Source organism: Hyperoodon ampullatus, assembly GCF_949752795.1.
Source record: "Hyperoodon ampullatus genome assembly, chromosome: 1".
In the NCBI taxonomy this organism is placed as follows: domain Eukaryota; kingdom Metazoa; phylum Chordata; class Mammalia; order Artiodactyla; family Ziphiidae; genus Hyperoodon; species Hyperoodon ampullatus.
In genome coordinates, this window is record NC_136914.1 from 111,617,279 (window position 1) to 111,640,097 (window position 22,819).

General features: G+C 39.9%; 1 protein-coding gene across 1 annotated transcript in view; it reads left to right on the forward strand.

The window, feature by feature from the left end:
• ANK3 (ankyrin 3) overlaps positions 1-22,819 on the forward strand; it is a gene marked incomplete at its 5' end in the record, with an annotated part of 287,363 nt that overhangs the window by 165,990 nt on the left and 98,554 nt on the right. The window contains 5 exons of the mRNA XM_079711182.1: positions 7,479-7,577; positions 12,582-12,779; positions 14,630-14,728; positions 17,215-17,313; positions 19,946-20,044. Of these exons, the coding sequence (XP_079567308.1) occupies positions 7,479-7,577; positions 12,582-12,779; positions 14,630-14,728; positions 17,215-17,313; positions 19,946-20,044 (594 nt within the window). The remainder of the gene's footprint in view (positions 1-7,478; positions 7,578-12,581; positions 12,780-14,629; positions 14,729-17,214; positions 17,314-19,945; positions 20,045-22,819) is intronic.

Consider the following 22,819-nt stretch of genomic DNA (forward strand, 5'->3'; position numbering starts at 1 on the left):
GCCATGGCCGTTGAGCCTGCACGTCCGGAGCCTGTGCTCCGCAACGGGAGAGGCCACAACAGTGAGAGGCCCACGTACAGCAAAAAAAAAAAAAAAAAAAAAGTAAAATAAAGACAGTTTCAGGTAAACAAAAGCTGAGATAACTTGTTACCGTCAAACCCATACTAAAAGAAATACTAAAGGAAGTTCTTCATTCTGAAGGGAAATGATACTAGGTGGAAATGTGGATCTAAATAAAGTAGAGATGAGTTAGAAGTCATAAACAGATAAAGAATTATTTTTATTTTCTTAAATTTTTTAAAAGTTGATTGTTTAAGTAATAGCTGTTATGAGGTTTATAATCCATGTAAAAGTTAAATATATATTTAGAGCACAAAAGATGAAACTGCTAATGTAAATGGAATTATTGCAGAATTCTCATGCATGAGAATAATATTGGTTCAATACATAATATATAAATACTGTAACTATATAATTAATAATATTATTTAGACTGTAATAAGTTAAGGATACTTTTTTTAATATAAATTTATTTATTTATTTTTGGCTGCGTAGGGTCTTCTTTGCTGCTCGTGGGCTTTCTCTAGTTGTGGCGAGCGGGGGCTACTCTTTGCCGCAGTGCACGGGCTTCTCATTGTGGTGGCTTCTCTTGTTGGGGAGCACAGGCTGTAGGCGCACGGGCTTCAGTAGTTGTGGCACGCGGGCTCAATAGTTGTGGCTCGCAGGCTCTAGAGTGCAGGCTCAGTAGTTGTGGCGCATGGGCTTAGTTGCCCCACGGCCTGTGGGATTTTCCCAGACCAGGGCTCGAACCCATGTCCCCTGCATTGGCAGGCGGATTCTTAACCACTGTGCCACCAGGGAAGTCCAAGGATACATATTTTAATCTCTAGAACCACCACTAGAGAAAAAACGGAAAGAAAAGAAAAAAGAGTTTAGTTAAAAAGCCAAAGGAAGAGATAGTCAATGATATATGTGATGAATCAATCACTAGCATACTAAATAATACTCAGTTAACCCAAAAGAAGATAAGAAAGAAGGATCAAAAAACACAAAGAGCAGACTGGAGAAATACACAACAAATAGTATACAGGTGTGTTCTAGGCTCAGAGAGAAAGCTCTAGTTTTCCAAGGAGAAAGAACAACAGAAGGATTTTACCTTATTTTAGTTTAATTCAAAACATGTAGAATGTATGGCATGACAGCAAGGAAGAGCATTAGAACGAGATTTTTTTCTCTCCTATGTATAAATGGCAGAAATGAATTCTTGATCTTAAAAGGAGATTGCTTGGTAGAGTAGAAGAAATCCAGTCCCTCTGACGGAGGCAACCCTGAGTGTCAGTTCTAATGGGAACCATTAACTTGCCTGTGACCTTGGGTAGTTACATTAATCCTGTGGAGCAGCTTTCTCATCTATAAATGGAACTTCTGATGCCTTTCTCATGAGTTGTTATAAAAATTCACTAAGATCACAAATATAAAGTGCCTGTGACAGCAGAGGGGTTTCAAAAATGTTATTTCACTTTCTCTCAGGCCAAATCTACAATTACCGAACATGCACAAAATGGGGACACAGTCAGAATTTTTAGAGGAAAATACAGATATGAGAATAGCTTTGCTATTGAACGTAATTGGTGCCTTTTAATTGATCTCTGGCTATCATTATAACTGTCCTCTTATGAGCACTACCTGCCTTCTCTTTCATTGTTTTCAATCTTCAGTTAAATATCACATCCTGTTTTATATCCATGACATAGAAAAAAAGTATATATCCACAGAGTTCTCTCTGCTTGATTTCCTTTTCCTTCTATTGAGTATGTTTTTTGCTTAAAAGGAAGAATAGAAAGGAACCTAGAGGATAGTAATCAAAATAAACTATGTTTCTTTCTGAAAGTATTTCCCAAGTCATGAATTTGTGTCATTTCAGTATTGGCTTTGAGCAAATTCAACCTGTTAAGTACATATTCTGGGTTCATTATTCCTAAGTGTGATGGTTTAATGTCCCGCTCCATGCTTTTCAGAAAAACCAGGCTCGAAAGAAAATCTTTTTGACCTTCGAGTGTGCAGGATTTTGCTCTTTGTGCAAAAGAGCCTTTTGTCCAGCCAATAAAGTGCAGTTCCCCACGTCACTAATAAGATTACTGTCACTGAAATGAAATATGAGATCTAGACTCACCAGTGTGTGTTGCTTCAGAATTCTGCCCAAGGGAATACTTGTTCATTATGTTAGCGCTTTAGAAATCAGGGGAATTGGAAAAAAAAAAAAAAAAAAATCACTAACCCCATGCAGTTTCATTTCCTTCCCATAATGTTACTATGGCAACTCCACATCCTCTCTCCTTCTCTCCTGTCCAACTGCATATGCTGCCTTTCTTGAGGCAGCCTCCCTTGAGCCTCAAGAATTGCCTTTGTCAAGCATTTTTCACCTGGAGGTCAAAACTATATACTGTCCTATATGGTTGAAGAACTGCTTTTTAGTCCAGGACCCATTCAAAGTGACACTGTACATTAATTGTAAATTTCCAGGGATTGGGAGCAGGTAAGAATCCTTATTTTGTATTGGAAAAAGCGTTCCTCTAATTTTAAGGAAAGGAGTTCTCTGCTATGTAAACCAGTTCACTACTGTTGCAAAACACAATATCCACGATAGCTTTTTTAAGCTTACAATGTTCTGAATTACAAAGAGGAAAAAGTCTTAGAGCAAGTATTCTCATATTTCTCTTACTTTCGTATTCTTTTTTTATTGAAGTATAGTTGATTTCAGTGCTGTGTTAATTTCTGCTCTCCAGCCAAGTGATCCAGTTTATATATAATATATATATTCTATATATATATATTCCTTTTCACATTCTTTTCCATTATGGTTTATCACAGGATATTGAATATTGTTCCCTGTGCTATACAGTAGGGCTTTGTTGTTTATTCATTCTATATATAATAGTTTGCAGCTGCTAATCTCAAACTCCCCCTCCATCCCTCCCCCACCCCTCCTCCCCCTTGGCAACCACAAGTCTGTTCTCTATGTCTGTGAGTCTCTTTCTATCTCGTAGATAAGTTCCTTTGTATTGTATTTTAGATTCCACATATAAGTGATATCATATGGTATTTGTCTTTCTCTTTCTGACTTACTTCACTTAGAATGATAGTCTCTAGTTCCATGCATGTTGCTGCAAATGGCATTATGTTGTTCTTTTTTTATGGTCTTACTTTCTTATTCTTAATGCTAAGAAGACTGAGTCATATTCTTCAGTGTAATTCCAATTTATAAGTCACTTACCTATTGAAAATTTTATTTTTCTGGGACAATAAGGTATTATAATAGCACTTCTGACACACAAAATCAGTCTAGTCTTAAACATAAAGGATAAGAAGGAAAGGAATTACTAAGCAACTAAGTAGAAAACGTTTTTAAAAGACTAGCCCAGAGGGGCCTCCCTGGTGGCGCAGTGGTTGAGAGTCCGCCTGCCGATGCAGGGGATACGGGTTCGTGCCCCGGTCTGGGAGGATCCCATATGCCGCGGAGCGGCTGGGCCCGTGAGCCATGGCTGCTGAGCCTGTGCATCCGGAGCCTGTGCTCCGCAACGGGAGAGGCCACAACAGTGAGAGGCCCGCGTACCACAAAAAAAAAAAAAAAAAAAAGACTAGCCCAGAAACCCATTCATTCACCCACTCATTCATTCATTCACTCAGTCATTTTTAGTAAGCAACTTTCACCGACATGATACTGAGTTACCTTATCTGTGAGATTCAAGTATCCCTTTTAAGCTAGTAACTTTTTCATCAGAAACAGACTCATTGGAATGATAATGCAAGCTCACAAAGACTAAAATACCAAGTAAAAAGTCCTAGGTTCCCCCAAAGAGGTTCAGATAAAATATGAGGGGAATCCTGATGGTAGAATGGTTATGTCTAGCTTTGGGAAAGCCTTCAAAGAAAAACTGTACTTTAAACAGTAAGGATTTGGATCTTGGCGAAAGTAGAAAGGGAACTTCAAGGTACATGAAGTAGTGTGTGCAAAGCAGAGAAACTAGAACATGAGAGGCTTTCTCCAAGAACTGCGAAGAGTTTAATTGAGGTAGAAGAGAAGGGAATTAGGGGAGAGTCAAGTGTAGCAGCGACTGACTGGAAGGCTTTGAATGCTAACCTAAGGAATTTAGACTTGGCTGAGGAATGAATAACAGTTATGAAAGATCTTTTTGAACACAGGGGTATCATGATCAGAACAGACCATCAGGAACATGAATGATAAGCCACACCTATTTCAAAGCCAAAGAAATTAGTTCGAAATTTAAATGTTTACTTCCCCCACACACACAAAATGGGTATTAAGTAATGTCAATGCCTGCTTTTTTTTTTTTTTTAACTGAACTGTGAATCACTACATGGCAGATCCTTTTCCAGCTCCCTGTGGTTTAGCTGGTCGTGTCGGTCTTCATGACTGTAGAAACTGTGGTGCTAATTAAAGATCTTACATTAACTCTAGGCACTAGTTTTCCACTGACCTGTGACTGTCCTAGCAGCCAGGCCGGCACTGTCTGTGCAACCAGACAGTCGTGACATCTTGTACAGCTTCCTGCTGAAAGGGCTCTCTCATGCCAGGCTTCTGGCTATTGGAAGAGCCACGCACCTTTGAAAAGTTTCAAAGCAAATTTGCAGAAGATCCAAAGGAGTCAGCCATTTGCAATCAGTGTTTAAAATACTGCAAGTAAAACTACAATTGAAAAAGCTATGCTTCAGGTAGTTCTTTGCAGTTGAGCAAGAATGATGAGGCCTTCCTTGGGGAACCCAAGGACTTTATCATTGAAATGAGGTGACAAAAGGAGCAGTGGCTAGAATGGAAAGCCCTTCACAGCTCTGACACTGCAGAAAAAAGTCACCTTTCCTGGCTGAGTCTCCAGATTCTGTAAGTTTTTAATAAATAAACACCAGAGATCAGAGGTAGCAGCTGCAGAATGTAGATAAAAGAAGGCGCTGAGTGGCTGAAAGTTTGAGCAGAGGGGCTTTGTCTTAATAACTCCTCCCAAGATATGCCTTATTTGCCCTGCAGTCAGCACTGGCCTCATTCTGAATTCAGCCCACAGAACCCTGGATGAGTCATTTAACCTCTTTGAGCCTCAGAGTCTTCATTTACAAAAAGAAGATCGTACCTTCCGTATAAGGGTAGTTGTGAGAATACAATGATCGAATGTAGTGGATTTGCTTCAAAACAATATAAGAAAGGAGAAGAGGTCAGGATATAGATGAATCAAGGTGGATCCTAAGGTGACATTTATTGATGCTGTCCACCAGGTACCTAGACGCTCATTACACTATACAGTCTACTTTAGTCTGAAATATGTTTGAAGTTTTTCATAATTAAAACTTTTTTAAAAAGATGAAGTCAGCAAAAATATATGTCTGTAAGGAACAATGTACTTCAAAGGATTAAGGAGTTGAGATAGATTTTACTCTTAGATAGCCAAGCACTTTGTTATTCAGTATGTAGGATTTTGCTTGGGGGAAAATCATTTTCAAAGATAAATGAGTTTTCAAAGATAAATAATTTTATGTCTGTGACCATAGTTTGAAAATGCCTATACATATTGTCACCCCTTATATCATAGAGTCTACTTACGAGAAAATGAGAGAATTAAAGTTAACCTTTTAGTTCATAAAAGGCAATCACATTCGGAGTATGTGAAATTTTTTGTGTGTTGCAAGGTAGATGTGATTATTGTATTATTTCTCCTTCAGATATTTTCAGGTTTTACATTACTGGGAAGACATTTGGCCTTCATGGTATACTTTTAATTTATTCTCAGATTTTATTTTATTCTATTTTATTAAGAAAATGCTGTTTCCACTTGAAAGACAGTTATATTGCTTAACTTTGCTTTAGAAGAGCAAATGTTTTAAATCAGCATAAAAGGTAGAATATTTAAACATGCTCAAAATATACAAACCAGCTCATGTCATATTTGCAATTCAAATCTCATTTTTCAAGGAATTTTAATTCTACTGATATTTAGCTAATAGTTTAGAAATAGGATTGTACCTTATTGATTATATATTAGGATAATTAGGCTTACTTTCAAGATCTGCTCACACAATCTAGAAAGTGATTTGAATACATTAAATCAACTTTTGATGTATTTTAAAATGTGACTCTCCTTAGGGTAGGTATTAAGTGTCAACAGCAGGAATCTTCAAGTTGGGGAACACATAAGCCAGGGTGTGTGAAAACTCCATACGATTTGGAGCCACTTAGATAGTTTTAAGTGAATAAATTTCCACTTCCTCATCTCCCTGTTAATTCTCCTATCCCACCTACATTTTAATACAATAGCCCTTCTCGATAGTCCGAAGGAAAGGCCTGAGTCTAACTCTGAGCCACAAGGCCCCAGGGTGCAAAACCTCTGAGGGGAAGGGGAGATGGAGAGGGGGAAAAGGGAAGAGTTGAAAATACTGGTGCCCTATTAAGAACTTATGAGTCCGGTGATTAGATAAGCAATTCTCTGCATATCAAATGCTTAGAAATCCTATTGCTGCCAACACAAAGGAAGAACCTAATGGTCCTTATGTCTTATGATGGATCATTGGAAGAAATCTTTGATGAAAGTTCAGTAAGTGATTGTTGGCATGTAATTCAGGAGTTTAGAGAATTAGCGGCACTTCCAAAACAAAAGTCCAACTACTTATTTATGCAGACAAAATGTCTTAGCACTAGCATTTATAAAAACAAAAATTAGGGAAGTATTGATGCTGAACCCTGTCTCATCTTAGCAATAAATAATACTCATTAGCAGATCCATGAACTAGTTGTGAAAAAAATACATCTCATTCAGAGAGGAATTTTTAATAAATTGTTACCCTTGCTTAATAATCATAAAATGTGTAATATATTTTTGCTGTTTTGATCCATTGTGTTTGAATAATTATAATGCCAATCAGGAGATTTATTTTTGATTCTTAAATAAAGGCTTATGTTCTCAGGAAATCTTTAAACCTTTTTAAAAAGTAAATTTATGTATTTTTGCAGCAGGGAAATATGATACTGTAATCAATAAAAAACACTCAAGCATAAAATTATATTACATGAAGATAAAATTATATGGGGGAAGTGGAATGGAAATAGACATGCAGGAGCAAAAAGGACCAATGTAAAGTTTCTGTTACAAATTCCTATTTTAAAGATTTGTGTATTTTTTTAAATGCTGGATATCAAATTACTTATAGTGTTTAGATTCCATTGGATAGTCAAAAGAGTAGTGGAACAGTTATATTTTTAAATGTCAGTTTTGTGTGGAATCACACACTTGGTAACTACTTAAACTTATGAAAACTTCTGTTGAAAATATAAAATTGTTTTATGAGATACACGCGTAAATGTTTGAAGCTCACTGGTCCACAGCATGTTGGATGCCGTGCCGAATCTTGACCGAATGCACTCATTTATAGAATTTCCCATCAACTGTAATTGAAGATGTTGCCTTGTTTGATAGGATGGGCTGACGCCACTGCACTGTGGAGCGAGGAGTGGCCATGAGCAGGTGGTGGAGATGCTGCTTGATCGAGCTGCCCCCATTCTCTCAAAAACCAAGGTAATTTCTCCCCAGGTGTTTGGTCATCACACTGTATTGAGCTTTGAATCCCTTGACTGGTTATTTCACCCAGCCTTTAAATCACATAGAAAATGCCATAGTTTGAGTTTAGTAATTAGCGTGGCTCTGTGCACCCAATCTTCGGTGACCCTCAAGATTAAATTTGGGTTTTTGAGGCCTTCAGATGCATGCCCTCTATCACCAAGTCATTTGCGTATGTGTTGCTTTTGTTTTTATTTTGTTTTGTTTCAGGAACACTTACTGCTTGATTTTATTCTATGAAACTTTCATAGCTCAGAAATGATTGCTTGTTGGGGAAAGAAAGACTGCAAGATCTACAGTCTAAAGTCTGGGTGCTGGTGCACTTTCTCCAGCCCTTCAGTTTATTTCTTGAGAGTTCACAGACTATTAAAAAGGCCAAGATATCATTTGACTGAAAAAGACTGGAAACTTTGGAAAGACTATACCTTGCTTGGGCCTTTGGAAAAGTTGACATATCTGAAGGGAATACATGATGATGGCCTGAAAAAAAATAATGTTTTACTAAATGTCTTCTGGATTTTTAAATGGTAAAACCATTTGACAGTATTTGAAAAAGAGAATATTTGTAAATAAATTCTGGGACATATAAAAACTACCTCAGAGTCATTACTGTTTTTATAAATCAAACCAGTGATTTTTTGAAGCTATCTTAAGCTTTATAAGGAGCCCTAATTTCTAAACATTAACAAAAAAAAAAACCCAAAAGCACATATTACTCCTGTGTGTACTCTGATCAGTGTTTACTCAACAACTCTAGTGAAGATGGACAGGGTCAAGGTGGTCTGAACAATTCCATCACTTATTTGAAATGCAGGGTTTAGATTGGTGAGCTGTTGGAGATATTATCCAGCAGAATTAAGCAGCCACCATTTTTCATTGCATTTGATGACATCTTGGACTTTTGAGTGCTTCTAAACCATTCTATTTGTTGTTCTTCCTTTCACATAGTCCATATCTATCTTCTCTCCATCCCACTGCTATCTTTGAGCTACATCATCTTCCTGAACCATCATAATCACTTCCTTACTGGTCCCCCACTTCCTCACCTGTTTCTTTCCAATCCAGTTCCCATTTTGCAGTCAGAGTGTCAACCAAATCATGTCAACCTCCTGCCTAAAAAACCTCCAAGTAATTCCCGTCGTTCTCTTTAAAATTAATTTTTATTTTATCAAAGCAGTATAGGCACAATTAAAAAGCAAATCATTGTCTCATCATTCTTCCCCTAGTGTTCATCTCAGTATCTATTTGGCTTTTTTTCCTGAAAAATCTCCTTGACTTTTTTCTTTGATGCTTTTCATATGCAAGAACATTTTCTTGTCCTCTGAGAGCTTCTTTTCTTAAAGCATCCAGTTCTTGTTTTATGGATGCTATACATTCTGTTGCCTTTTGGAGAACATTCAAGGTGACATTTCTTTAAAATTCTTTCTGCCTCTCATCTGTCCCTAACTCCTCAGATTTCCTTTTTTCTCTTTGTTGGCTTTGGCTCTCTTTTTCATGATGGGGGTTGCCCACGAATGTCTGTACCTGACCATGTCAAGCACTCACCTTTGAGTGGAAGCTCCGTGAGAGTGTGGGCAGGGCTTCTCTCAGGTGTATCAGGTGGTGGTGGGTTGGAGGGGTCCCTAACGTCGGTATAAATTGCCCTTTTCTTTGGAAGGTTCGGGTTTTTTTGAAGGATGAGTCCTCTAACCTTTTGCCGTGTGCATTCAGATGAATACATTGAGTAAGAAAAAGGAAAAGGAGCTGTCATTCTCCTGGTCCTCTATGCATACCTTAATCATAACGATGATAACAACATTTACATAGTGTTTACTACATACCAGGCTCTAAGCACTTTACATATTTTAACCCAGTTACTCCCCCACAACAACTTGATGAGGTACTGATTTTACTATTATGCCCTTTTTATAGATGAGGAAACTGAGATCCAAAGAGAGAAAGTAACTTTCTCGAGATGTCTCAGCTAGTGGCAGACCAAGGATTTGAACCCAGACAGTCTTAATCTAGAGATCATACTCTTAACACCTAGGCTGTCCTTCCTTCTGTGAACACCTGTTCTCAGTCCAGAGCCTAACCACTGCCCTCCACTCTGCCCCAGCCTCCACATCCAGAATCTCCAGAAATTAAATTCCTGGTTTCCTGCAAGGTACGAGGGGGCAGTCATCTGTCTTTGCTGGGTTGGAAGGTCTTAGAGACCTGACTACTCCATAGGCAGCTAAACCAATCCTGCTTTTGGCCCCAAGCTTCATCTTTATCCTCCAAGGTACTATGTTTCCGTATTGTCTGCCTTTTGGGCATCTGAGAGGTAAATCCGTTGTCTGTATTATACCCCGTGGTATACTGGAGCCTGTTGTGTACATCTCTTTCCAGTTCCATATTCAGTAACATCATGTTGATAGCTTGAAATCAGTCATAGCACAGAGGTCTTTACACCTTGGAAATTGGCAAATGCCATATCTCAGGGCTGTTCTTCTTTAAAGAGCTATTGTGAAACATTTGCCAGCACACCACAGATTATACCCCTCCACAGGCACTTAGGTGTCAGCCTTTTCCTCTCTGCTGGATGAGGTAAAATCTTTTCTTAAAATCTTTTCTCATATTCCAAAGTTTATAGACATCACACATCTGTTTTTGTTTCCTTTGCCATGTTGTGTGAGTGTGTGGGTGTGCATGCCCTGTGGGTTTTACCTTTTCAATTCCGTTCATGTTTTTTAGTGGAGTTTGTGAAAGGATGGATAAACACGCATGTCACATCTACCATGTTTATCTGGAAGTTGCCCCGCCCACTGCACTGAGAATTCCTTACCAGAATCCGACCACCTCTCTGCCTCATCTCTCCTTCTGGTCCTTACCTTCTTCTAGCCAAGCAGCCTCCTTTCACTTCCTAGAATACACCAAGTTTGTTCTCATTTCCCATTCCCACAGACTGACCTCTCTCAGTCTGTCCCAGAGTTCTGCAGTCTTCACACATTTCTCAACTCAAATGTCGTCTTCTCAGAGAGGCCTTCTTAGTTTCTTTACCTGTTTGCTGTCTCTTCAGTGAAATGAAAACAAGAACTTTGTCTTATTCAGTGCAGTACCCTAAGGACCTAAATCAGCACCTGGCGCATAGGAGACCTTCCCCAAATATTTGTTGAATGAATAGTAAGCGAATGAAGGCATTCTGAACTTTAAGACCATCTGTCTAATTCTTCAAGACTTTCATCTTTCTGAGCTAAGAGGAACCATCACACTGGATCCATGTTTTTAGCTTGATGACAATGCCATACATAATATGACCCCTCTCCACACAGCAGATGATCTTTCCTTTCTTCTGGTCCTTCCCCAGTGACCTATAAGTTACCCACTCATATGTGATTGTTTTGTGTATCATTAGAGAATTTCCTTCTTTTATTGACACAGCCTCCCATTTCTACTCTCCATGAAGTCATTTGTTCTCTCACATTTTGTTTCTTTGTTTACTTTGTGTTTTCCTCTAAGACTGTATCAAAACATAAAGCGGAGGAATGTTTTGGCAGGAAATAAACAAGTGCATATGCTCGTGGGTGGCAGTGTCTCAAATGAGAAATGTTCCCCTCCTTTCCTGCACCTTAGTTTCTACTTTGGTTCAAAATGTTGGAGTGGAATTTTTTAGGCAGAAATATTCTGCTTGACTGGCAGTGTATGAAGGCTTTAAATTTACATAATTATTTATGGAGCTCTTTCTATATATACAAGGCTCTCTGCTGGGCAATATGGGGAAATTATAAGCCATGAACCTCCTGTTTTCAAGAAACAAAAATAGCTGAAATACATGACATGGTGAGTGAATGATGCCATGAGAGTGGCCAAAGGAAGGCTTGGTGTTTTTCCCCCCTTGAACTCCTGTTTTATGTCATTCAGATAAATTAGGGGAATTTAACTTGGCCCGGAGGATTCAGAAATACCTAGTTCATTGGTACATACTTAGTATATCATTATTTTCAAAGTTCAGTGATGTTGATTTTTTTGGAAACTGAATTTACCATCGCTTTTCCCTCCCACGTAGGTTAAACTAGGTTACAGTAATTACTAGAGGCTCTCTTGATAACTGGATTCTCTAGGAACTTCCCAGGCTCCAACACTTTGTCTCCATATTTAAAGGAAGCGTGCCTGGAAAGACTGATACCTTAATACCTTGTTTTTGCCTTCATTAGAAAACGGGTGTTGAATGCTAAATGTCACTCCAATCTTTTTAACGGTTTTAATTACCTTTGACCCCGCTCATGCCTTCTATCAGCTCTCTAAATGAATTTTTTACTTATCTGTATTGCATATGAGGACCTGTCATTGAACCCAATTGATTTAAACTGAGGCAAGCATTAATTAGTTAATGAGTTCGTCACAGTCTTGCCTTTCCTCGCCATAGACACATGGGGGCACCAGATGGATGGAAAAGGGCAAAGTTTTCCTTTCTACGTTGATGTGAGATGAAATGTGTTGTATTCAGATCTTTTTTCTAAAAATTGATCAATATAATATTCAGTATCAAGCATTAATAACACAGGAGCACAAAATAAAAACCAGTCTAGTGAATACCATTCTGTTTCTGCCTTTATTTTAGCCTTTTCATTCTTTTGTTGTTATCAGTACTTTTTTTATTGAAGTATAGTTGATTTCCAGTTTTCAGTCTTAAATATTAAGAATTCAGATTCACTGGAAATGCAATCAATAGTGGACCTTAGTGCAATTCACACTATTTTTTAAATCAGAAAAAGAAATTATCATTGAAAATTTATTTTTGATTGATATAAGAAGCAGGAGGACTAGTTTGGAAAGTAGCTGCAGTTCAAAACAGTTGCCACAAAACCTTTTAAAAAGAGAAGGTATTTCCGTGTGCAAATCTAGGGCTTTCATCTGTTCACATTTGTGCTGTATTTTGTGTTGGGCACATTCGCATTTGAAAGGTAAAACAATAAACTCTGCTTGTCTTCTGTGTTCCAGAATGGATTGTCTCCACTGCACATGGCTACACAGGGGGATCATTTAAACTGCGTCCAACTTCTCCTCCAGCATAACGTGCCTGTGGACGACGTCACCAATGACTACCTGACTGCCCTGCACGTGGCTGCCCACTGTGGCCATTACAAAGTCGCCAAGGTTCTCCTGGACAAGAAGGCTAACCCCAACGCCAAAGCCCTGGTGAGTAGCTTAGCTCACAAGTCCAGCCTGTGTTGTCTTGCTGACCACATGCTACCCAAAGGGACTCCTTTTCAGGAGGTGAAAATGGAAGGTCTACTTAAGTAAAGTGTACTTCTTGTCAACCTTCAGATGGCCTTCTGGAAAATCTGTAAACCCTTCTATTTCCAACATAAGCAAGACTGGTGAGGCTAAATCATTAACTTCTTTATGGTCACACTCGTGGTTCTCTTACATAAATAAACCCAAAGACTGTACAAGTACAAAAGGACTGAGCTGGTCAACTTATCTTCTGGTAGGTAAAGTGATAACTGTGAATTAACAGTTTTTTGTGAGATCTAAAAATACGAGGCAAAATGATCAGAAAACTTCATCTTAAACATGAAAGGTCTAGGAATTTGTGAGCAGAAATTCGATGTGAGGATGTTAACCATGTAAGGTAATGAAATATCACCTGTCATTGTTTCCTCAAGATGCGAATCAAAAATTTGGTCTAGTTTGTAGTCTTAACTCCTAGAATGATATGCTGCTTTAACCTTGAGCTTTGCTATATAGTTTGGTTTTCACAAGGAGACGGTGTTTGTTGTCTTTAGGAAAATAAATGGTCCCAAGTTAGTCAGCTGTTTAAATTTAGTTCAGAAGAAGCACTCCTGTTTAGGAAAAAAATATGTCACCAAGTGCTAGGGAAAACGTGTGCGTTTACTAGCAACTTTGCGGTAAAGGCTGTCATCTGATCAACCATTTTAGGAAGGGTCTCTGCTCCCTTGCGGTTCATATGGGTCACCTCTGGCACTCTGTGGCCCCTGAGATTTGGAGTGGGCAGGAACGGATGGGCAGAGAGGAGCCCTCCAGACCCCAGGCAGCTCCATCACCATCGTAATTCTAAATGCTTTTCCTGGAGCAGCATTTTAAGAGCTGTTGACTGGCCCAAGATATCAAACATATCTTTGAATTCTGAGAAGGGAGGAAAAGAAATGAGCAGTCATGACTTATTTTTCCACACAAGAAAAAAGGCCTTACAACGGGGTGTGGACTCTTATCCTCATTTTCCTCGACTGAAGATTTCACAACATTAGGAGGTTCTGGAGGTTGTAGGCAGTCACCCCCGGATGGACTATGGCCTGGTAAATGGTCTCAAAACCTCCATAGAAGCACTCGTGGTGACTTTGACCTAAGCTTGCGTGGTGGGCCCTGATATTCTGTAGTTCTCTGTGGTGACAAAAATATGCCCCATGGTCTCTCTCACTTAGCGGGCAGTACAGTTTGGTAAGTAATTTGTTTAAAAAGCAGGTTCTTTTACTAGATTAAATATTAAACCAAATGATCCAACTAATGTTGGGTTGTTTAAGTTTCTGCTTCCTTGGAGTAAGCACCTACTTGAATCTTAAAACTTGGAAGAAATAAAAACATTTCAGAACAGGTCTTGAAGTTGTTTTTAAATGCAGCAGAGAAGTCACAATGGGCAGTGGTGAACTTTTGGCTGTGCGGACAAATTTTGGCCGAGATGTTTTTAGTCTGTGTTTGAAATGAGGTAGAGGAGGGACATATTTGGAAAATAAATTCCAGAATAAAATAGTCTAAGAAGACGCATGACCATTTTGCCTTAACTACCAGGAGATTATGACAAAAATTTGCTTCCTGTTTGTGATTAGCAGGGCACCTTGGGTTCCTGGGAGCAGGTAGACTACCTGTGCTTCCAGAAAAGAATCCGTATTCGGTTTAACCCCTCGTTGTCGCCGCTCATTTCCAAATCTTTACACAACGTCACTTTTGTAAAAATATTTTACCATACACAGTGGAAGTAGATCTCAACGGAACGTAATGCAATAGGTCCGTGTCTTTTTCCCTTGCAGAATGGCTTTACCCCTCTCCATATTGCCTGCAAGAAGAATCGAATTAAAGTAATGGAACTCCTTCTGAAACATGGTGCATCCATCCAAGCTGTAACCGAGGTGAGAAGAGGAGGATTTCTGGGGGTCCCCATGTATAGCCTCAGCAGGCAGAGGCCCAGTGCCCTCCCTGACCACCAGCTAGTTTTGCCGTGTGTGGTTGTCATACTACTTTCTGAACCCTTCACCCAAGGGGCTGCCAGTCCTTAGGAGAGCAGACAGGAGTGGGAGGAGAGTGCAAATACATCCCCATGACGAGAAGCATCACCCAAACACATGTGTCATGCTCAAGGAGGGCGGGGGGACGGGGGGTGCCATCACTCCAAGCGTAATTTACATGAAATCCATTCATGCACTGCTTCTCAAATCCTGTAATGCAGTGCTTAGGGGTGGTTTTGCCCGCTATGAGGCATTTGGCCATGTCTGGAAGTATTTCTAGTTGTCACAACTGGATGGTGCTACTGGCATCTAGTGGACAGAGGCCAGAGATGCTACTAAACATTCTACAGTGTACAGCCCAGCCTCCAACAACAAAGAGTTATCTGGCTCAAAATGTCACGTGTGCCACGGTTGAGAACCCCTGCACAACATAACCTCTGCATACTGATGAAGTGAGGATTGCTCTCAGGAAAAACTCAGAATTAACGAAACACAGAGTTGCTGAAGTTAGTAAAAGGGTAGCTCTCGGTTGCTTTCATACAAACTGACATAGAACTCAGAGAAGTGACTTATTGGGATCAGGGCTGAGCCTGCGACATGCAAACCAAGCCTGGCATCCACTTCCCTAGGCTGCACTCCCTTTTGTTCACTCCATATCTCTACACCCTCCATGCGTCTCGCCCCTCCCTTTCCAGGCTAGTCCTGTATGTCTTTCAGGACCAGATCTGGGGCTGCCTTCTCTGGGAATCCTCCCCTAACCCTTGGCCTGGGCCAGGAGCTCTTCCTTGGGACCATTGCCACATCCTGTGCATATTTCCGTCAGAGCTCTTGTCCAGCTGGCTTACTTATGACCCAGCCACTCCCCTCCACCCCGCCCCAAAACTGCAGGCTCCACCAAGGCAGGCCAGGGTCTTACTGGTCTTAATATACCCGCAACACAGTAGATGCCATAGTAGATCATTCAGTAAAGTTTTGTTGAATGCAACCATGAAGACTAGGATTTGAAGCTAACATAAAAACTAAGGTCTAGTCCAGTCATTGTTGCTTTGCCTCAGTTTCTCATCTGCAAATGAAGTATTTGCCTTGATTTCTAACACTTACAACTTCGAAATACTAAATGATAGAAAATATTAATACCGATTCGCTCTTTTCTGAGTCTTCTGGCTTTACGGTAGGCATCCAGTTATTTTCATCATAAAATAGTAAGTTTATTCTCAGTGCACGGCAGCCCTTTTTAACGATCAAAATGGGCTCTGAAATAAAAGATTTTTCACTGAATAAGTGTCCAGAGATGCCAGCCTGTGATGAGAAGCTTCCACTGCCAGCTCTGTACTCCCTTGGAAAGGCGGTGCAGACCATGTGCTAACAACGCCCCCTGCTGATGGGAAAAGGTGCCGAATTATAACAAAATTCTCCTTCCCCCTGTTTTCCTCAGTTCCTACTCTTTGAAGTCTGGGCAACAAAAATTCTACCTCTTCTGTTTTCTATCTTACTTTCATTGTATAGAATTCCTTTAACACATTTTTGACATTACTCAAATTTCTGTTGAAATTAGTTGTCTCCTTCTCTCTCAGCTTTTTCTAGCCATATTAAGTATTTTTTTTCCAAATTATGATGTTCATGGTATAAGTGGGATTAAATTCTGAAAAACTGAAAATGAAATCATTTTATGCAAGAAGCACCAGTGGTTGTGGTGGGGTGTGTGTGAGGAGGACTTTGAAGCACACATGAAAATTAAGGTCTAGTCTGGTGACTATTGTTCTATTTGCCTTAATTATATCACCTGAATTTATAATATGCAGAAAGATAAAAATTTAAATGATTGGGACAGTTAATGCTGATCTGCTCATTTCTTAGAGGGATGGCTTTGTGTTCCCACCCTGCTCTTTCACGTGTAATATAATCAGTGATTCTGAGAGCATGGGAGTCCTTATTAAAAGGCCAGAATAGGATCTGAAATAAAAGTTGAATTTTTGCTATTGTGTATGTAATCACACAAGTGTCCCCCCTCCACACACAGACACACACACACACACACACACAGTCATATGGATAAGGAAGGCTTAGTAGCAAAGGGAAAAAACCTTCAAGGTATTTCTCTAAATATTTTTTATAGAGCTATATAAAATGTGTGAAATAAACCTTTCCTCTTTAACGGTTATGACATAGGCCTTTCATAATCACGGAATGTGCTTTAGAGAAATGATGAATATTGATACGTTTGCCTTATAAAATCTATGACGTAATGGTGATGTCTTGATGTTTTCTGATCTGATCAATAAATTGGTTATCTTAGCCTGGATAGATGGATGGCAGGTAGGCAGGCAGGCAGGCAGACAAACCCTTTTAAAAATAAGCCAACAAACTGACATTTCCCTCTTTTTCCCCAGTCGGGCCTTACCCCAATCCATGTTGCTGCCTTCATGGGGCATGTAAATATCGTGTCACAACTAATGCATCATGGAGCCTCACCAAATACCACCAACGTGGTAAGTATCCTTTGAACAAAGTAGGTCTCATTGTGAGCATTTGTGAAACTGGAAACGATTGCTCTCAATCTACTTATTTTTGTTATAGGTAAATTAATTCCCATTTAACTTGAGTACTTAAAAGGGCAGAATTTTGAAAATACCTGTGGTTTCCTTTATTTCAAAGGCAAGATCCATTCGATCACTAGCTGGTCACATATTGCTAAGACTTAGGGACTGTGTATATTACTACTGAATGTTATGCTTTAAAAAATAAAGTTTTGTGGACGGGGAGAGTTTTTTTTTCAACAGAAGCATTATGTTGCATGCATGATGGACCTAGAGGTTATCATACTAAGCAAAGTAAGTCAGAAAGAGAAAGAAAAATGCCATATGATATCGCTTATATGTGGAATCTAAAATGTGACACAAATGAACTTATCTACAAAACAGAAACAGACTCACAGACATAGAGAACAGACTTGTGGTTGCCAAGAGGGAGGGGGTTGGGGGAGGAATGGATTGGGAGTTTGGGATTAGCAGATGCAAACAATTACATATAGGATGGATAAACAACAAGGTCCTACTGTATAGCACAGGGAACTATCAATATATTCAATATCCTGTGATAAACCACAATGGAAAAGAATATGAAAGTGAATATATATGTATAACTGAGTCACTTTGCTATATAGCAGAAATTAACACATTGTAAATCAACTATACTTGAATAAAATTTTTTTAAAAAATAAGTGTTGCATGTTGAGAAGGTGGTTCCAACACTCTCCTTATTGTGATTTCAAGTAACTTCAAAGTAATTTCTCTTCAGCGTGCTCGACAATGTTATCGCAAACCCATGGAACTCAGTTCATTATTGGATGTTGTTGTTTTCCCACACTAAGCATTGCTCTGCAGAACCATGAGACTCACTTCATAGTAAATGTCAGAGGAGTAACTTACCACCCTCGATCTGCATGTGGCCTTTGACATTGTTTTACAGAATTTTAAGTTTAGCAGCATAACAATCTTAGCACCCCAGACCACAAGCATAAGAACACTAGTTGGACTCATGAGCACCAAAGAAATAAAAATAAAACGAGGAACATTCTGGCACAGAAAGGGCAAACCATAAGGTCCTGCGTCCTCACCCTGAGGGTAGGCCCCCAAAAGGCTCTATGTCTTCCAGCAGCTTGAGTCAGCACATACACGTCAGACCAGCTCTCAGCTGAAATGCAGTCTTTCCTGGTACTAACACCAGGAGAGAAGGTTTTCCTTTATGAAGAGAACACTGGGTACCATGGTCACCTACATCCTCGGCACCTTTCCAGGAAACAAAGCAACAAGTTTCATGTGAACTGTATCTCTGCATATCCTTCCATGGAGGTAGATGTCCTATAAAGCAAAGCAATATCTATAAAAAGTAATTTAAAGGTGGGCACTGGGACTTCCCTGGTGGCGCAGTGGTTAAGAATCTGCCTGCCAATGCAGGGGACATGGGTTCGAGCCCTGGTCCGGGAAGATCCCACATGCCGCGGAGCAACTAAGCCTGTGCGCCACAACTACTGAGCCTGTGCTCTAGAGCCCACGAGCCACAGCTACTGAAACCTGTGCACCACAGCTACTGAAGCCCGCGTGCCTAGAGCCCATGCTCCACAACAAGAGAAGCCACCACAATGAGAAGCCCGCGCACCGCAACAAAGAGTAGCCCCTGCTCACCACACCTAGAGAAAGCCTGTGCACAGCAATGAAGACCCAACGCAGCCTTAAATAAATAAATAAATAAATATTTTTAAAAATAAAAATAAAAAATAAAGGTGGGCATCACTTGTGTGGGGGAGAATATATTTGATTTTTATTACTTTTTTACATTTCAATCCATATGTGTTTTCTATGTTGTTTTCCTTTTTTTATTATTAAGTAAATGAAAAGATCATCTGAATGAAAGTCCATTTGGTGAAAAGCAGCAGAGGCGGGGGAAGTCCAGTGGCAAAGAAAATAACCCCTTGGGATAATGCCCAAAAGGATAATGACCTGTTGAGATAAAGCAGGAAATGCAAACCAAGGGCAAGCCAAGTCTGGCCCTTAGGTGTGTTTTGTGTTGCCTGTGCAGCACTTTTGGTTTTCTTTTGTTTTGAACTCTGATTTTTTGACCAGCATTCAAGAAATATACACAAATATCCAGACTGCCGCTTTTTTGAAAAATAGGAAGGTATGGCATGATACAGCTGGCATCCCAAAGAGTTACTGAAGTAACCTGCTGACGCCAGCTAGCAGCGCCTCCCTCAGCCAGGATAAGGCCTGGTCTGTCTCCAGGAGCACTCTCCATCTTCCCTCTTCACTCACCTACCCTCCTGCTTGGCTCCATAGCATTTGCCTTTGAACCCCCAGTGAGGCTACATTGTAGATTATTGAGCGTGGCTTCTGATCCTGCCTTGCTCTCTGGGCTTACACTGATGTCTTCCATCATGGACCAGGTTCCTGGGAAATTCTTGTGTATTTCATTTCCTATCTTTCCTATTTTCAATAAGGAAGTGCTTGGAACTACTTTTTATTTAAAAAAAAAAAAAAACCCTCCATCATCAACTTTATGCAAAGAAAATAGGCCAGTCTTCTTTAGAGCTGCCGTTAAGTTACCTTGGCTCCTGTTCCCCAGAGAGGAGAAACAGCACTGCACATGGCAGCTCGGTCCGGCCAGGCCGAAGTCGTGCGGTATCTGGTGCAAGACGGCGCTCAGGTAGAAGCTAAAGCTAAGGTATGTGCCGAGCATGGAAGTGTTTGCTGCCGAGAGAAGAAATGATTTTAATAAAACCTTTAAACATAGGCATGCTTTCTTCCAGGATCACTCTTTTCAAGTAATGAACCACCACCAATGACAAAAGTCTCTACCCAAGGGATATTGAAAACATCCCCTCCCTGTATGTGTATCTACTCAATTATTTAACAAAATGAAATTGAACAAGAACTTTGTGTCCTTGGCACATTGCTCATCCCTAATGGCTTAGGAAACAAGCCTAGAATTGGCTCAGAGTTTGCACTCTATGGATAAGGGCTCATGCACAAAGCTTCTAAAACAAGCACAGTTTGGAAGCATAATTGAGTTCTTTTGGTTGACCTAGATGTCAGCTGTCAGAGCCACAAAAGGAAAAAGGGAGTTTGAACTTTTTCTCTGCAAGTTGTGAAACCATAAACCCTGAGTCTTTGTCAGAGTTGTTCATGGAACATAGAATATAGAAGAACATCAGGGATGAGTTTGTTTGTTTGTTTTTGGCCGCACCTTGCGGCATGTGGGATCTTAGTTCCCAGACCAGGGATCGAACCCACACTCCCTGCATTGGAAGGTGGAGCCTTAACCACTGGACAGCTGGGGAAGTCCAAGGGCTGAGTTTGAATGCGTCATTCTCTGCCTGGCATTTACCCTCCAGAAGAAACTCACTATCTGTCACTGTCTTGATGGTAGTTGGTCTGGTTATCAAAATGGCAGTTTAAAATTTGTTGTTTGTTTATTTATTGATGTTTAGCTTTTTTTAATGATTTTTTTTTCAGTGCATGAATAAACTATAATTTACCAATTTGTTTTTTTTTAATGGCAGTTTAGGTCAAGAATTGCAAATAGATATGTAAATACCTCAACCATTTAATTTTAGCCCTTCAATATACAAATATACATTTATTTGTCATTTAATTACATACTTTGTAGTTTCTAGTTCAGGGTTAAATGAAGAGAAAACTGAGGCATTTGCAAAGCAGTTTGAGTACAGGATATTTCTCAACTTTTATAATTTTCCCCCAGTCTGTTCAGCTGTCCTACCCATATGTAGTTTGACCATAGTTGGGTTTTTTGGGGTTTTCTTTGTCTTTTTTTCCTTTTTTGGCTGTGTGGCATGCAGAACTTCCCCAACCAGGGATTGAACTTGTGCCCCCTGCATTGGAAGCATGGAGTCTTAACCACTGGACCACCAGGGAAGTCCCGTAGTTGGTTTTTAATCAACGTCTACCAAGGCTCTCCAAGGCTTTTAACTTAGTGTTCTTAAAGCCTTTCCTTTCATACTCATATTTTACCTGTTAACATATTATGTAATTATATAATTAGTGTAAATATAGTACAAATTAGACAAGTACTAGTATAAACACACTAGTGTGGGAACAAACACAACTAGGTCTTTGTAAACATAAAATCCACAGGTGGGTACAAAGGTAGTGGTAACATTCTAGTCAGCAGACTATAAATTTAAGTGTCCGGCCTATCGTGGTGCCAGCTGGTAGATTTTACAGAGGACCTAGAAACAAAGCTCAGCAAACTTTTTCTGTAAAGGGCCTGATCATAAATATTTTAGGCTTCACAGGATACAGTCTTTGTCCACAAACTCTCAACTCTGTTGTTGCGGAGTGAAAACAGCAATAGTACATAATTTAATACTTCAGCAAATGGACATGACTGTGTTCCAATAAAACTTTATTTACAAACACAGGTGGCAGCTGGATTTGGCCCCTGGATTTTACTGTTCTGACCCCTGATCTAGAGGATGTTGGTTAATCAGTTAAGTAGATTGGTTAAGAGAGGCTGTACTCTACCATTATAAGAAACCTCCCATTTTTGAGTGTTGTTACATATGAAGCATTTCGTCTAGGAAGTGGTTTCACCCACAAGCTGAAATTGACCATAAGATGTATAGTTATCTCATTAAAGAGATAGTATGTATCATTGTTAAGAGCCTGACTTCCATAGCCAGACTGCCTGGGTTCGAATCTTTGTCCATGATGTACTACCTGAGTAACACTGGGCAGGTTAACTAACATCTCTGTGCCACATTCCCTTCTCTAGTTTCCTCATATAGGAAATGGGAATAATGACAGTTGTAATAGATAGGATTGCTGTAATGATGAATGAATTAATGCAGGTAGAATACCTGGAACAGAGCCTGGGGCATGCACATGCGCAGTTGACGTTCAGTGGCGGTGGAGGCAGTAGCAGAGTTGTATGAGATTTTTCTTTGGCAACTATCTCTTTCTATTTTCAGTATTTCTCTTCTTCCTTGTGGCATCTCCCCTAACTTGTCACACTTCCTACTAGTTACATAGACCCTCTTGCTTTGATCTTGACCGTCATCTTACTTACCTTTGCATAGCAGTGCCCTGTGCTCCAGCCTCTTCTCTCTGCTTGCCCTACATAAAGTATTTACCTGGACTTTTTCACATCCCGGTAGGGGATTTCTCTCCAGAGGGCATCTTTGGGCAAACAAGGAAAAGATACCCCTCCAACGGGGGATAAGGCCCTCAGGGTGCAGGACTTCGGAGTGCCTTGTGTCCTTGGGTGAACTGTAATAAGGTGCCTTCCACTCCAGGCAGATGCAGCCTGATGACAGCTCGGCAAGCAGAGGATGGGCTGGCTGTCAGCCCCCATCTTAGCTGGGAACCTTCCTCAACCATCCTATACTGCCCTCTCTCCTCCTCCCACTTTTGACCGTGGGAAGGCAGCACCAATAAAATAATTCATTCATATGAGTCATCAGAGGTTTAAAAATTGCTA